This window comes from Pocillopora damicornis, chromosome 7 (assembly GCF_964200805.1).
Source record: "Pocillopora damicornis chromosome 7, jaPocDami1.2, whole genome shotgun sequence".
Classification (NCBI taxonomy): Eukaryota; Metazoa; Cnidaria; class Anthozoa; order Scleractinia; family Pocilloporidae; genus Pocillopora; species Pocillopora damicornis.
In genome coordinates this window covers 25,377,196-25,391,969 of record NC_142676.1, presented here as the reverse complement: position 1 = coordinate 25,391,969, position 14,774 = coordinate 25,377,196, and the positions used below count along the sequence as shown (strand labels likewise).

The window sequence follows — 14,774 nt, the reverse complement described above, 5'->3', positions numbered from 1 at the left end:
TTCAGGTAGCCTTCTATTCTCTCCCTGACCACTTTCAGTCAAGGTTTTTAAAGTTTAAAAACAGCCCATTGAGGCCTGTTAGAGAAAGGGCGGCAAAGGTGTGACATGCTAAAAAAACAGGACTAAGAAAGGTTTCGGTGAGGGCCTTACAGAGTCATGTCAACAGGCTGTAACTGAATCAACAGCCATTTTCTAAAATTTTTCAGCTTCACAATTCTATTTTCACACACGAGTGGCAAATCTGTCTTCCCATTTGCAATTTTATGGTTTTCATGTGGATGAGAAGGAAAGCTTACAATAGCAAATGAGCCAAGACCAAGCGCGAGTCAGCGAACAAATGAAAAGCCGGTGAAAGTGCATAGATTGAAAGTAATACCCAATTTCATTGTTGTCTTCACTTGACTCTGATGATGACTTCCGCTCGGGTTGTCGAAACGTCAGTCACTACCACCTACAACAGTCCTTCTCAGGACTACACTCACCCGGACGATCAAACTACACTATTACATGTTACCCCCGGGTTCAAACCATTTACTGTACTACGTTCACTTGGACGACAGAGCGAAAGACTTGCGAACGACTACATCACGTACGTAAGCACTGCCAGACGAATACCACAACAACTCTGGTTTAATCACCGCTGTAAAGATCACGGCCTTGTTCCGGCCGGGCTTAAACTTAAGTCCCCCGTCACACAGGAGGCTATCCAGATCGTCAAAGCCACCTGCAGACGACTGGTCAAAGCGCGGATAAATGATTGCCAAAGAAGACTCAAACGCTACAATAACAAAAGACAACAACTACACGACAAACTGAACCAACTGATACCTACTGAATTACTTGAAACTATTACGACTATTGCCGACAAACGAGTCAACAAAGCGACTGAACGTGCCCGTACTGGGCATCAACAAACACTGACACGACTTCTACGCAACAAAGAACAGAGACGAAGTAAACCGGACGACAACTGGGTAAGAAACATCTCTTCCCATCCCTTAGACAAGAATGAAACTCGTGTACTGTCATACGGACTGAAACACTCAGTTACTCCAAAACGGTTACCGACCGAAGCTATTGTATCTAGTGTTGAGGCGGCTCTGTCTCGACAACGAAAGCTACCTTAGTCTACTAAGGATAACATCAGAAGTAGAATTGCTTCCACTATACAATCAGCGTCACTACATGACAGCAACTTGACTAAAGACGAACAACATGCCCTTAAACGACTGAGAAACGACAAGGACATAGTTATTCTACCAGCTGACAAAGGACGAGTTACTATTGTCATGGACAAGACTGACTATCACAACAAAATGGACGCACTTGTTAACGCCAAACAGACTTACAGAGAACTCAAACGTGACCCGACTCCTGCGCTTCAACGCAAACTTAACAGCACATTACTGACACTCAAGAAGACGAACGCCATTGACAACCAAGCTACCACGACGCTACTATCATTTTATTTTTTGAATTTCCAGTAGGTGGAGCAGTGCATGGTTAAACTAAAGGTAGATCAAGTGAAGTGTCTGTACAGATATTTTTTCATGGTTTCAGTTTTTCATAAAGTTATTGATTTATCATCCAAACTTACTCCTTTCTTTCTCTAAATTTCTGAACAGAAACACACCCTGAGTACAATTTCAGGTGATTTTATCATTCAGCTTAACCTTTAAGGGAATGTTGTTGACTTTCAGCTAATCATTGCGATCCTCTCCTCAGTTAAACACACTCAAACAGACTCTCTTTGCTATCTTTTTTTATACTTATCTGCAAAGTTTATTTTTTTCTGGGCGGTCACTGTGCTAAATCAACCGAATTGAGAATGTATTTTGTTCACTTTGATTTCTTTTCTAGAGAAGTAAAACTCCCAAAACAAAACGTACCAGCTTTTGGGTTGTTCACTCCCAGCTGACACTGGTCGTTACATTTATTACAAGAATGAGATAAAAGTAAAACAATAATTTTGCTAGGGAAAAAAGGGTAAGCAAAAGAACGCCTGCAAGACTGGGACTAAGATAAAAACCTTTGACACTGCACACCTACATATCCTCATAACACATAACATGACACCTTTGCACTAGCACCCGAACTTAAAGAGCCTTGGAAACCAAAGCTAATTTCGTTGTTGGTCGGAAAAAAATGCATTTTTTAAACCTTATAATTACACCTAAAGAAGAATGACAAAAGGAAAAAAACCCCTACTTGATTTGATTACAATATAGCGTAAGAGACATTAGCATATAAATTTTTTTATTCAATTCTTGGAGTCGCTTAAAACGCTAAACAATATCTGATACCCTCGAGAGTTTTGAAAGAATTTTTCAGTGAAAATTCTGCGAAAATTGTTCGGCTTCCGAGCATTTAACGAGAGGGTGGTTTTTTTATGCTAATAAATTCCGATTTGGCTTTCTTCCTTTTTTTTTGGCTTTTCCACTCTCCGACAATCCTGGTGCGATAAGGTGTATACCCAATTCAAATCTTCCATTCATCTTTCCGAAGTAAGAGTTTATGCCTCACACCATTTCTCAGATGAAAAGTATGCCTCGCTAAGTAACTAAGGAGTTTACGAGAAAAAACAAAACAAAACAAAAGCAAAAACAAGAGAACCAGAGATGAAGAATAATGTGCACAGAAGGATCAGTCTACAAATCTGGATCCCATCTGTTGTAAAAAGGAGCCGTTTGAATCAATAATTTACAGACGAGTGAAATACAAGACAAGTGATGGGGCAAGCGTAAAATTTCATTACACTGACTTACTTGTTTTTAGCAGCGAAACATGCTAAGAAATTTTACCAACGAAATACTTTTAAAAGAAAACTGGAGTACCTAAGACTTTGCCACAAGTTTTTAAAATCAAATTGGTAGTTGGATTTTCTACGTCATAGCTCTTGGATCATCCAATAGGATGCTCAGGATTAGTTAATTATTTCAAGAAATGTTAAACAGATGCCACACCTTAAAATCGGTGTATCAAATCCAATTCAACATATTGCTATACTTAATGTGATAACATTGCAAAATGTTCTTGTGGGACTTTCTAACATACTTCAAAGACCTTGAAAACCTTATCATATCGTTTGCTTGTTTTCCAATAACGATGCCTCGATATTTTACAGACGATTAACAGAACAATAGTGTATACGCGACAATAGTTGTCATTTTGATCAAAGATATACCTTTTTATACAGAACACTGGCTCATTAAATGGTTGAATATTTCATTAAATAAAAATTGGAAAATTGGAAAATTCCAATGGCAACGTGCTCTATTATGGCAGTAACGTGACAATGGCTTCCGTACAGAACAACAATTTTTGAAAACCAAAACCACAACATCATTTCTTTTACTTGTTTCACAATAACGCGGTCGTGATATTTTACATGCGATTTTAAGAACAATAGCTTATTTGCGATAATAGATCTATTTTAATCTAACATATACCCTTTCACTGACTCAAAAAACGGTTGAAAGGATCATTAGATGAAAATTGGAAAATTGGAACTTTCCCATGGTAACGTGCCTAATTGGTGCACCAACATGACAATGGCTTCTGTACAGCACAATAGATTTAGAGGGTTAACTTTGATCATATTCAGCATCTGCCTTAAGAAATAAATTGTTTCCTTCATAATGAGATAACTTCCTCAGAGCTAACCTGTACTGATAATCTCTCCTATCCATCAGACGAGTTCGTAACGATCCTTATGCTTTTGCTTGTAAATCCTTTTGTTGTTCTGTTTTCACGAGCAAGTAATTTGTAAATGCCAGGAACAACATCCTCAAAAAAGCGATCCTGAAAGTTGTTTTTCGTTCTATTTAGAAACGTGTATCGAATGAATTCTTTTGGAATTATAGGTATCAAGGAACACTGGCTCAATAAAGGATTGAATATGTCATTAAATAAAAGTTATAAAATTTGAAAATTTTCAAGGCGCCTTACTAAATTATGGCAGTTACATCACAATAGCTTCTGTAATGCACAATTAATACTGAAAACCATATCATTCATTTTGGTAAAAAACATATCACTTTGTTTGTCTGTTTTTCAAAAACGATGCCGGGATATTTTTTGTGCAATTATGAGAACAATAGCTTCTATGCGCCAATGGGTGTTGTAGAATCTTAAATATACCTTTTGATATTTAAATGAGCTAGGAAACACTGCTTCAATAGACCATTGAAAATATCATTAAAAAAATTATAAAATTTGAACATTCCCATGGCAACATGCTCAGTTGAGGCAAAAAAGACAATAGCTTGCATACAACACAATCAAAGATGAAAACCCTATAATTACCTTTGCTTATGTTTGAACAACGATGCCTTTATATTTTACAGGTGATAATGAGATATATATTACAGGTGATAATGAGATATTATCACAAATGATAATTAAAAAATTGTAATTCTTGACGTTAGGCAGCTGTTCAAAAACCCTTCTTTTATGATGGAATGAAGAACTTGAAGATCTCGAGCAGCAAAAGAAGTACAATGGTATCAAGTGTGAAACTGTCACTAAAAATGACGCAGCTTGAAAGAGCTTATTTTAAACATAAAGAGGTTTTTTTTAATTTTTACCAAAAAACACATTTTGAAGCAATTATATTAACTCAATAACACATATCTAATCAGGTCTTGTTCCTAGTCTTAGAAACGTATTCCCCAAATTTCATTCGAATCAAAGGTATTTCCAAGGTAGATATAAAAAAAAAATGTCCAGATATTCTCCAATGGTTTATTTTTCCACAATGCCACTGCCATATCCAATCTAAAATATGTTAAGACTTTTTTTATTCATCCCAGATAATATGTAAAGAAAGATTAAATTAGGATAACACTCAGCCAATCATAGGGAGCCTCGTTGTTGTTGGACATACATAAAGTGACCATTTTTGTTATCCCTTTTCATTCATCGTCCAGAACTTGCTTTTATAAGCGGACATTGTTTGTGTAAAGACTGCTAACAAAGAAATCGACTGGTTACATTTGTCATCTCTTGGTAAGTTATAATGCCCTCTCTTCATCTTTTTCCTTCTACATAGAAAAAGACGCTTTATAAAACATCGCATGCATGTACTCTTACTTTGCAAGCTTCCTATTGTAACTAAACTTTGATCTTTAGATCCTCATATCTAGGTCACTTTGCTGTTGTAAATTTCTTATGTCTACTAACTCATTCGAATTCACAGCAGTTTCATTGGTAAATCCTCATCTCTTTCGGTGTTAATACCTTATTCATCTCTGCATCCAAAAATTTAACGTTTGGAGTTTCAAAGAAAACTTTTTGCTGCTCGTTCAGCTTTCCTGTGATAACGTTTTTCAGGTTAACTTGGCGAAAACATGTCACTCAAAGAAATCATGAAAGATGTTAATGATAATCTTGCGAAAGAAAAAAAGAAACGAGCCAGACTGAAAGACCTGGACCTCATTGTGCTGGACAACTCACTTCGTGAGAGCACTGTGGGTCAGCTTCGTGGGCACACATTGGAAAACAAGCGTAGGATTTACGATGAAGTCAGAAAGTGTGGATTCCAGTTCAAGATTGTGGCAGCCTATTCCCATATGACACGCGTGGATGACTACTGGGTCGCTGCGATCGTCCGTGATTGTGAGGAAGGCAAAGAAGACCTGGGTAACCTATTTGCATTCAGTGAGTTTATCGAGTCGATCTCTCAAGGTATTCCTGACACCAAAACTATTCCAGTGGGTCTGATAAAGATGCAAGAGCAGGGATTGATCAATCCTATCATAGAGATAGATTTGGCCATAAAAAGTATCAACTGGGAAAAATTCACCACGAAGGACATGTGCCTACTGCTGACTGAAAGATTCAAATGGAGCCGAAAATATCTGTCCCCAGATGCCAAGATCCTGGTAAATCTAAGAGACTTTCCAGACGCCATGGTCTATGAAATGGAACGACTCTTACAGGTTGTGAACTTCATGGCATCTTTACCTGCTACGGAACGTCCTTTTGGAATTATCTTTGAGGAGCCAACAGGCAAGTATTTGCCTGAGGAGGTTGGAGCTTGGACTGCTGGTAAGGCGGTATACTAGCTAATTTCAGTCATATGGGAATCCGAAACTGAGAAAGCAAGTTAGCTTGTTGTAAGCTCAAAGCAAAATATGTAAATGGACTGTTAAAAGCACTTGGAATTTTCATCTTATCCTTTCTGAATTCTTATACGGTTTGAAAACTTGTTAACAGTGTCATTCTCTTAATGGTATGCCGCAGGTGTACGAAAGATCATGGACTCCCGCGGTTGGAGCAATGGAAACCTCTTCGTCCATGTTCACAAGAAGTGGGCTCTTGGAGAAATGGTGCAGCTTGAATGCCTTATAAACGGAGCTAACGGTATCTGGGCAAGCGTTTGTGAAGAGGGAGCTGCTCTTGGTCACGCATGTTCTACAGTCACGCTGATGAACCTCGTTCGAATGGGGAACGAAAAGGTCCTAAAACGCTACAACTGCCCCGCCCTGAGGGACGCTGCATCTAGCGTGACTAAGATCACCACTGGCCTTCCACCCCATCCCAAGCAAGTCATCTATGGCAACAGGGCGCTGGACTTAGCATTTGACTTTGGAAGCATAGCAGGTGGAACCGTTGGGGAAACCGACTTTGACTTAGCGGCATTCTTTGGAGTGGAGGCTCCGGTGAGAATCAGCACCCTTTCCTCCGAGCGTATGATCCAGGAAAGGCTGATAGATCTATTTGGTGAGGATAGGCAGTTTACGATGGAAATGGCTGGGGCTATGAAAGAAAAAATGCTTGAAGACCTAAGTGGTAATAGGAAAGAAGAGTACATGAGCGAGGCAGGTATAGCATTGCTGTTTGATCGCGCAGGAGGAAAACTCACGGCCAACATGGCTCGAGTGATTCAACGAGTGAAAGTTACGAGTGTACACGCCCAACATCTCATTGAAGAGGTTCGCAGTATGTGGAACGAGTGGGACATCGAGGAAGATAAACCAAATGACGATCAGCTAATGTTCCGCTCTTTCTACAACGGGTTCATGGCTCCCTACTTTGGTTGCTTCATGTGCGCTGACACACAGAAGGCCCTGCAAGCCATCAACATGGATAATGACGGGTACATCGACTGGAATGAATTCCTGGTTTACCTCAAGTGGGCGGTGCGTGAATATCCCAACATCAAAGATGTCGATGAGTTGTTACACGTGGCCTTTAATAAGGGAATCATTCCCGCCATGCGAGATGAGATCCAGGCTAAAGAAAGCTTTTGAAAGGCAGTCTACAGTCACAGCCCCATAATATCAACAAGTTATAACTTCGAACTTTATTGACAGTGGTTAACTCTTAGAAGGTTCAGAATTATAATTTCATTATATGTCATAAACAGTGTTAGGATTCTTACTTCAAGGCTTTCGCTATGCAAGAAATACCGTATTGATGTTTAATTACGGTCCAACATAAATTTAATATTTTCATTGATTCACTAATTCTTCTCTAAAATGAAACCAGAAATGGAATCTAGAAAATTCGTTGTTGAAAACGAGTAGTAGGTTTCGACCAAATTAATTGCCAAGGCGAGACTTAAAATGTCTCATAAAAAGATCAATTAGTTTATAAATGTAGAGGTCTTTGTAAAATGTATTCCTAATGCATCGCTCAGTGACTTTATAAGTTCATTTTAGGTACTGAAATATCCCTCAAACGACATGCATGCGATTGACATAAAAGGGGCTTAAAATAGCTTGTGTTTTGTGATTTTTATCCATGTGTTTCAATACCTCATCCACCGCTTGATTTCCATCTCATGTGAATGTTTCTGTTTATGTACATTCATTAACAAGCAAATCCACAATTTAATGTAACGTCTTAAAGCATCTTACGGATGTCATATCCTCATCGAAAACTGTGAAAATGTTTGAATTGCTTGGGTCGGTGCCTGAATGAAGGTCCTCTTCCCACGAAGACAGAGGCATTTTTCCTTTTTCCTTATTTCTCCCTTTGAAGGGAAGTTTGGAACTCGACCCAGGCTGTCCGCCACTCAAGCGCTCCTTTCGCCAACTGAGCGTCTCGAACAAGCAAAGGAATGACGTGAGGTGTTTGGTTCGTCTTGTGTGGCTGTTATAATTAATAGTAAGGAAGACACTTTTATCAAAGACAATCTTTAGGTATACCTCAACCTGAAACAGACGAGGTAGCTGTTCTTGGTTTCACTCAAATAGAGGGTTTCGCTGAACATCTGCAACAAACTTGAGTCTGTTCGCATTTTAAAATCTCAATTCACATTTTTTTAAAAAAAAAGCTTTCCTGACAGATGAAAACTCTCTTAGACAAATGAATTTGCAGAAATCGTTCACAGCTTCTTGAAACAACTAATTTTTTTCAATTTGGATTTCCCATCATCAATTTCTTCTTGTTTGGAGGTTGCATTTTCTGGCAGTTGGCCCAACCTAAGAATCAGTAGTCATATTTTTCGCTTTTGCGACAGGTGGCATAATAAGTATCAGCGGATGTGCTGCCGGTTGTCATAGTAATAAAGAACCGGAAGTCAAGTTTAGTGTTTACCGCGGCGAATTACCTCTGTTTGCGGATTTTCCTTGGAGTCCCCGAGGAGATGAAATGGGCGCCGAATTTATCCTTCAATGGATTTTAACTTCTTGATTACCTCGTTTCCAGATCCTTCACTTTCCTTCTATTTTTTCTAGGTAAGTGTACTGCGTTTGTACCAAATGCGAATTTTATGGTGACGACGAAAAAAATATTATAGAGGAGCTTGTTCCAAAAATAACCGTGGCGAAAAAAGAAACAAGATCGGCCGAATCAGGGAAACATATGCTATGCATAACAACCGCTAAGCAAATCGGAGATTCATTTCTTTAAACCGTGTGTTATCTGAATTTTAGCACCTACAAAACAACGTTATTGCAAATCTTAGCGCGAAGTTGTCGTTCAGTTATTCTCAACATCGGGTAATTCATCAACAGTTGTGCCTATGAATAAAAATCGAAAAATGTTTAGCCTTGTGTCTCGCTCAGTCTTTTGCTCCAAAAAATTAAGGTCCCGTGTATCATTAAATTTTATCGGTTTTGCAATTTTTTTTCATCTAATGCTGGCGGTTACTGTGTAACCACCGTGTTCATAGAATGATGAAATGTAACAGATATCACAGGCATATTGGAAATTTGAATTATAGAGCAAACAAGAACGAAAGGCTCGGACGATAAACGCAGGTAACAGGTAAATGTTGCGTTTTGACCAGAAGAGACAAAGCATTTTTTATAAACCACTATAATCTGCGCTCTAATTCTTTACATCCTTATTTGAAGAATAACTCAAAAAAACTTGAATTTCCATAAAATTGGCTGAATTATTTCCCAAACAGGTAAATGTAATTTCTGGGCCTAAATATGAGATGAATGTTTTTAATTTGTCGTTAAATGTTTTTTGTAGTCTAAATGCTAAACACCACGCTGCAAACCACAATCTCGGCAGGTATCCTCTCTAATAAAATAGTAAAGAATATTTCCTCTAAAATATCGGCAAAAATCACCAATTTGCGCAATGAATCAATAGCAAATAATAGTCCGCACAATTCCTCTTTCCTTTTACACATAGTTGGAGAGACCTTAGGTTTTTCAGTTTGTTTGCGCATAAACCAGCACGCAAAGTTTAATTAAAATTCGTATTTTTTCCTCAGACGAACGCCTTATGCGTTCAAGTATAGCAATAGATGATTGCAACTCCTGTAAATCTTAGTTTGAACTATTTAAAGAATGAATTCAACCTGACTTGATGCAAATTAAGGTATTCAGCCTCCCTTTGAAGACAATAACATCACGATGTGTATCAAAACAAATGGATTTGAGGGAAAATTATGGGCATTTCGCTGTTACAGAAGACGAACGAACTTACTCTTAAATAAAGTCAAACAGTATATATTATTCATTTGCTAGAAAGGACGAGAAAGTGTTTACAAGATTGGAAAAAAACGTTGAATATAGCTTGACGACCTTTTTCATTAAGAAGACAAACTTAAAACATTGAAAAACATTCCCCGCAAAATTAAGAGTTTGAGGTTTGAGTGTATTTCACTAATGTAGCATGGATCCGAACTTTCCTGATTTCTACAGGCTTTTCGTCATATCTTCGGGTAGAAAAAGTAGCGAACCTCTAAGGTGAACTTAGCCAGCCATGGATAACAAGGATATTTGCGACCAAGCAATCAGTCTGAAAAACCAAGAAGAAACTCCAGCCGGTACAGAAAAACAGATTGAATCTGATAACAATGATGCCGCCAATGAAGTGATGTTGCCAGGTGAACGAAGTACAGGACAGCTTGCCATTCCGAGGTAACAATAAGCACTGATACTTGAACCCATTTCATTACAAACAACTAGTAGCTGACGTTATTTTAACACGTCTTTACCCACTTACCAGTGAAAGGGATCCCAAGCTTCTCAAAAGGTCACACAGAATGAGAAACTACTCGACCTCGTGTAGATCTCTCTTGGTAAGAATACATAATTTCTGCCACAACTGAGGAAAATTGAGTTCAGCTGTGGCTTTCGAGACAATGAGTTAGGACGCTTTTTATCGACCATTGTATATGCTCCTAAACTCAGATCTTAAAATCAGTTTGCTTCTAACGTCTCTTTGTATCTCTTTTTCCCAAGGTACTCAGCGGTGCTAGCAAAATACCCGTATGCAGTGTTCTTTGTGACATCCCTATTGATTGTGATTTGTGGCCTTTGCTCTTTTGTCCCCCAGTTTAGTGCCCCTGATATTCCAGAGTTTTCAACTCCAGTCAAGGTATTGCTCTAATTTTTTTCCTTTTTTCATTTTTTCTCACACAAGAAAGTTTCGCCTCTCTACTGAAAAGAGTTCAGTAACTGAAAATGTCTTTCTTTCACGCAGGGATTCGAGCCTCGTGGAACACTTATCAACAAAAGATATAGAGCAGGAGTTGTTCTTGGCAAAGCAGCGAGTAGTGGCTTAGTTAGAATTAGTCCAATACCAAATGTGACCATGAGCACTTTAATCAACATGTCCTCCCTTTATGGACACCTGACCACACCTAACATAAGACAAAGGAAAGAACAAGGGAGAGAAGGAAGCCAGCGTCACTTCAAGAATACATATCGCCTTTCAATGTGTGACAGTCCGAATGTTTTTATGAAAAGCACCATTAATTACAAAATGGTATTTGCCTCAACAACCTCAGGTGGGAATGTGTTCAATTCTGCCAGTTTACGGGCTGTGTGTCAAATGGAAGAAATAGTCGTGAGAAAGACAACGGGTTTTTATTCAAACTGCTTTAAAAGGGAGCTCCGTTACAAAACTTTCACATTCAGAGACTGTTGTCCCAGTTGGTCTGTTGGTAATTATATTGCAGCTCTCTCAGGAAGATCATCTTGTCAAGATATATCTTCAAACGATGTAGAACAAGTTCTATCAATTTTACGACATTGTGCACCACTTTTCAACAACGCGACGATCAAAGAAAACTGTTGGAACTTTAAATATAATATTGCTTATCCAGTGTGTCTGGGACTTCCATTAGAGTGTGTGAGATATAACGCGGTCCACAATATTCTATACTACCTGACAGACAAAGATTTCTTCGCAGCCGAAGGAGAAAATTTGATTTATACATCAGTTCTGAGCCCTGCGACAAGCAATAAAGAGTTCAGAAAGAAGTTATACGAGAAACATATCAAAAACGGACATTTGTCTGATGGAAACGTAAAGTTAGTAGCAACGGAATTTTACTTTTTGAAATTCGACATGTTCAACATCAAGCTATTGGCGGACATAATTTATCCATCCATAGCAATGTTAATTATTCTACTCATCATGTGGTTTTACACGGAGTCTGTTTTACTCACCGTCCTTTTAGTGCTTTCTGTGGTCAGTGCTCTGATCATTGCTTATTTCCTCTACACGATCGTGTTAGGTTTGAATTTTTTTCCATTTCTAAACATCACAACTCTTATATTTCTGGTGGGGATAGGAGCTGATGACGCGTTTGTCTTCACCGATGTCTGGCGCCAGGCAAAACAGAATAATCCCGGTGCACCTTTGACGCGAATCACCGCTGACACCTTAAGGCACGCCTCTTTATCAATGTTTGTGACGAGTCTTACTACAGCAGCTGCTTTTATTGCCAATTTTAGTTCTAAAATTACCACTATCAAATGTTTTGGTATTTACGCTGGTATTGCCATCCTCTGCAAGTTTAGTATGATGGTCACGTGGTTTCCTGCTGTTTGCGTCATCAATGAAAGTGTGCAGATTCCATGGCCATGCGCAGAGAAGTCTTCGATCCATAAAATAGAACTTTTATATCAGAATTACGTGGCTAAATCCGTGCGCTTTGTGTTTAGTGATTTTCTTCCGAGAGTGGTCATAAAATTCCGCATTTTCTGGATTTTGTCGTTTTCGGTTCTTACTTTGGGTGGCTTGGAAGTTCTTCTTTTCAAGCCTGGATTTCATCTGCCCACATCATCTGATTTTCAGATGTTTGAATCATCACATCCCCTTGAGGCTTACGAACTCCATTTCAAAGACAGATTCCGTTTCGAGACAAGTTCTTCGCAAGGTAGTGCCACTTTTCCCATCGATTTTTTCTGGGGAATTAAACCAGTCGACAACGGTGACTACCTGGATCCCAACGACTATGGCACAATTGAGTGGGATGAATCTTTCGACATAACAAGTCGTGAATCTCAAGCGTGGCTGATGAATTTCTGTAGAAAGCTGCGCAAGCAAGACTTCTATGGAAAGAAAGAAGGTGTAACAAGCTACTGTTTCCTAGAAACGTTCTACAATCAAAGCTGTACAGATCCGCTGACACCAGGAATCTCCTACTACCCTTGTTGCAAAGGTTCTCCTTTTCCATTCAATAAAACCATCTTGAACTTATGCGCCACAATAGCAGATGTCCGCGCTCAGATATTTAAGTATAAGAGACAGGATTCCACAATTGGAAACCTCATCTACGACGAACGCGGCAGTCTTAGAGGTATTCACCTGCGCGTTATGAGTAATGTGAGAATTTCCCGCGCATATGAGCCAGCGCACCAATTTTGGGAACGCACAGAGTCTTGGGTGATGAAGGAAATACGAAATGCACCAAAAGGCATGCGTGGGGGCTGGTGGATAAGCGGCATGGAGTTTTACGACCTACAGAGGAGCCTTTCTACCGGGACTTTAGTCTCTATGGCAATTGCCATCGCCATGGCGTTTGGTGTGATGTTACTGACCACGCTGAATATTCTAGTAAGCTTATACGCCATCCTCACAATAATTGGCATAATCTCTGTCACTATCGGCTCCTTGGTCCTTAGCGGGTGGAAACTCAACATCCTGGAGTCCATAACTATGTCTGTTGCTGTTGGTGTATCCATTGATTTTGCGATGCATTTTGGGGTAGCTTATTGCCTTGCACCTAATAAGGAATGTAGAAAGGCACGTGTGCGTTTTTCGCTGTCCCGGATGGGATCTGCAATCACCATGGCTGCTGTTACAACTTTTATTGCAGGTCAGTTCAAATAAGGGCGCTGATAGAGGAAAAAAAACCCCCAGTAAAGAGAAAAATACAGTCGACGATATTCGTGAATTTTATTGATCAGACGACACATTCAAGACATTAAAATTTCAAAGAACCAAAAAGATCTATCTTTCTAAACCGACGGATCCAAATTGACCGATAATAACTGACTTACTGTATGCTACTTGACTGTTACAGCCGATAACGAACCCATTTTCACACAATTTATCTTAACTTTTCACTTAAAAAAGTCCTTACTTGGCACTATTGATAACTTCACAACAACAACAGTCGACAACAACCTTTTTCAAGGATACTCTCACGCGAACGACCAAACAACAAGAATATCACCCCTATATTCAAACCGTGTATACCTTCTACTACGAATTACCATTAACACTCGAATTTTTTCTGATTACGATCAACAACAAGATAGATTGCCACCCTTGGGTTCAAACCGTCTATACATTCTACCACGAATCATTGCTAACACTCGACCTATCACTGATTACTATCTTATACGTTTAGGTGCAATGATGCTGCCATCCAGGGTCCTATCTTACCTACAGATGGGACATTTCCTAATGTTAGTGATGACCCTGGGATGGGCTTTTTCGACGTTCTTCTTCCAAGCACTTTGCTGCACGATTGGACCACAGGGGGATTGGGGACAATTTAGTTGGAGTGACATTTTTTCCTGGCGCAGTATGAAGACTTCAGAAGAGACCCCAACGAGAGAAGAAACAGTGTTGTTAAGGGAACACTGTGAAGCTGACGAAAATGACAACAAAAATGGCACAGTAGAAAGTAAAATTATGGTCAATAATACGCAAATTAAGGCTATAGAAGCGACCTCAGTTTAATGCAGGTTGATGCTTTTCATGTCTTAGGTATACTGGGCGATGATTCTGACTTGTTTCGGTGAGTCGCTTGCAGATAATTTTTCGTCTCTTTTTATTTAGAAATTAGAACCCCAAAATTGTCAGGTCTTTTGGATATGAGTCACAGGGAAGACTCATTATCAATTTTCAATTGAATTTTTTCTTTAAAAATTATCTTTTGTTCAAAGAAAGTTGGCTAAATTTATCACTAGGGTATTATTTGTTATTTAAGATATGGGTATTTTGTTGACTCCTCGAAAATTTTGTTTACAAGAAACTGGCCTTGTGTGTTATAAGGAGCCTAAACAGCAATACAAAGTTGTCAATAAACATGGATTTACAGTCGGGTTGATTTCTTCAGTTCA

The 14,774-nt window shown here is 39.0% G+C and overlaps 2 protein-coding genes across 2 annotated transcripts; both read left to right on the top strand.

Annotated features, from left to right (window-relative positions):
• Window positions 1-4,869: 4,869 nt before the first annotated feature.
• LOC113667276 (uncharacterized) lies at window positions 4,870-7,722 on the top strand. The gene is made up of 3 exons (XM_027183090.2): window positions 4,870-5,007; window positions 5,332-6,048; window positions 6,244-7,722. The coding sequence occupies exons 2-3, from the start codon at window positions 5,349-5,351 to the stop codon at window positions 7,251-7,253; spliced, it is 1,710 nt and encodes a 569-aa protein (XP_027038891.2). The 5' UTR covers window positions 4,870-5,007; window positions 5,332-5,348; the 3' UTR covers window positions 7,254-7,722.
• Window positions 7,723-8,534: 812 nt separating this feature from the next.
• Window positions 8,535-14,752, top strand: LOC113667241 (protein dispatched homolog 1). Its single transcript, XM_027183052.2, has 5 exons — window positions 8,535-8,684; window positions 10,110-10,328; window positions 10,653-10,788; window positions 10,894-13,519; window positions 14,057-14,752. Exons 2-5 carry the CDS (start codon window positions 10,171-10,173, stop codon window positions 14,389-14,391), a joined length of 3,255 nt encoding a protein of 1,084 aa, XP_027038853.2. The 5' UTR covers window positions 8,535-8,684; window positions 10,110-10,170; the 3' UTR covers window positions 14,392-14,752.
• The last annotated feature ends 22 nt before the right edge of the window (window positions 14,753-14,774 follow it).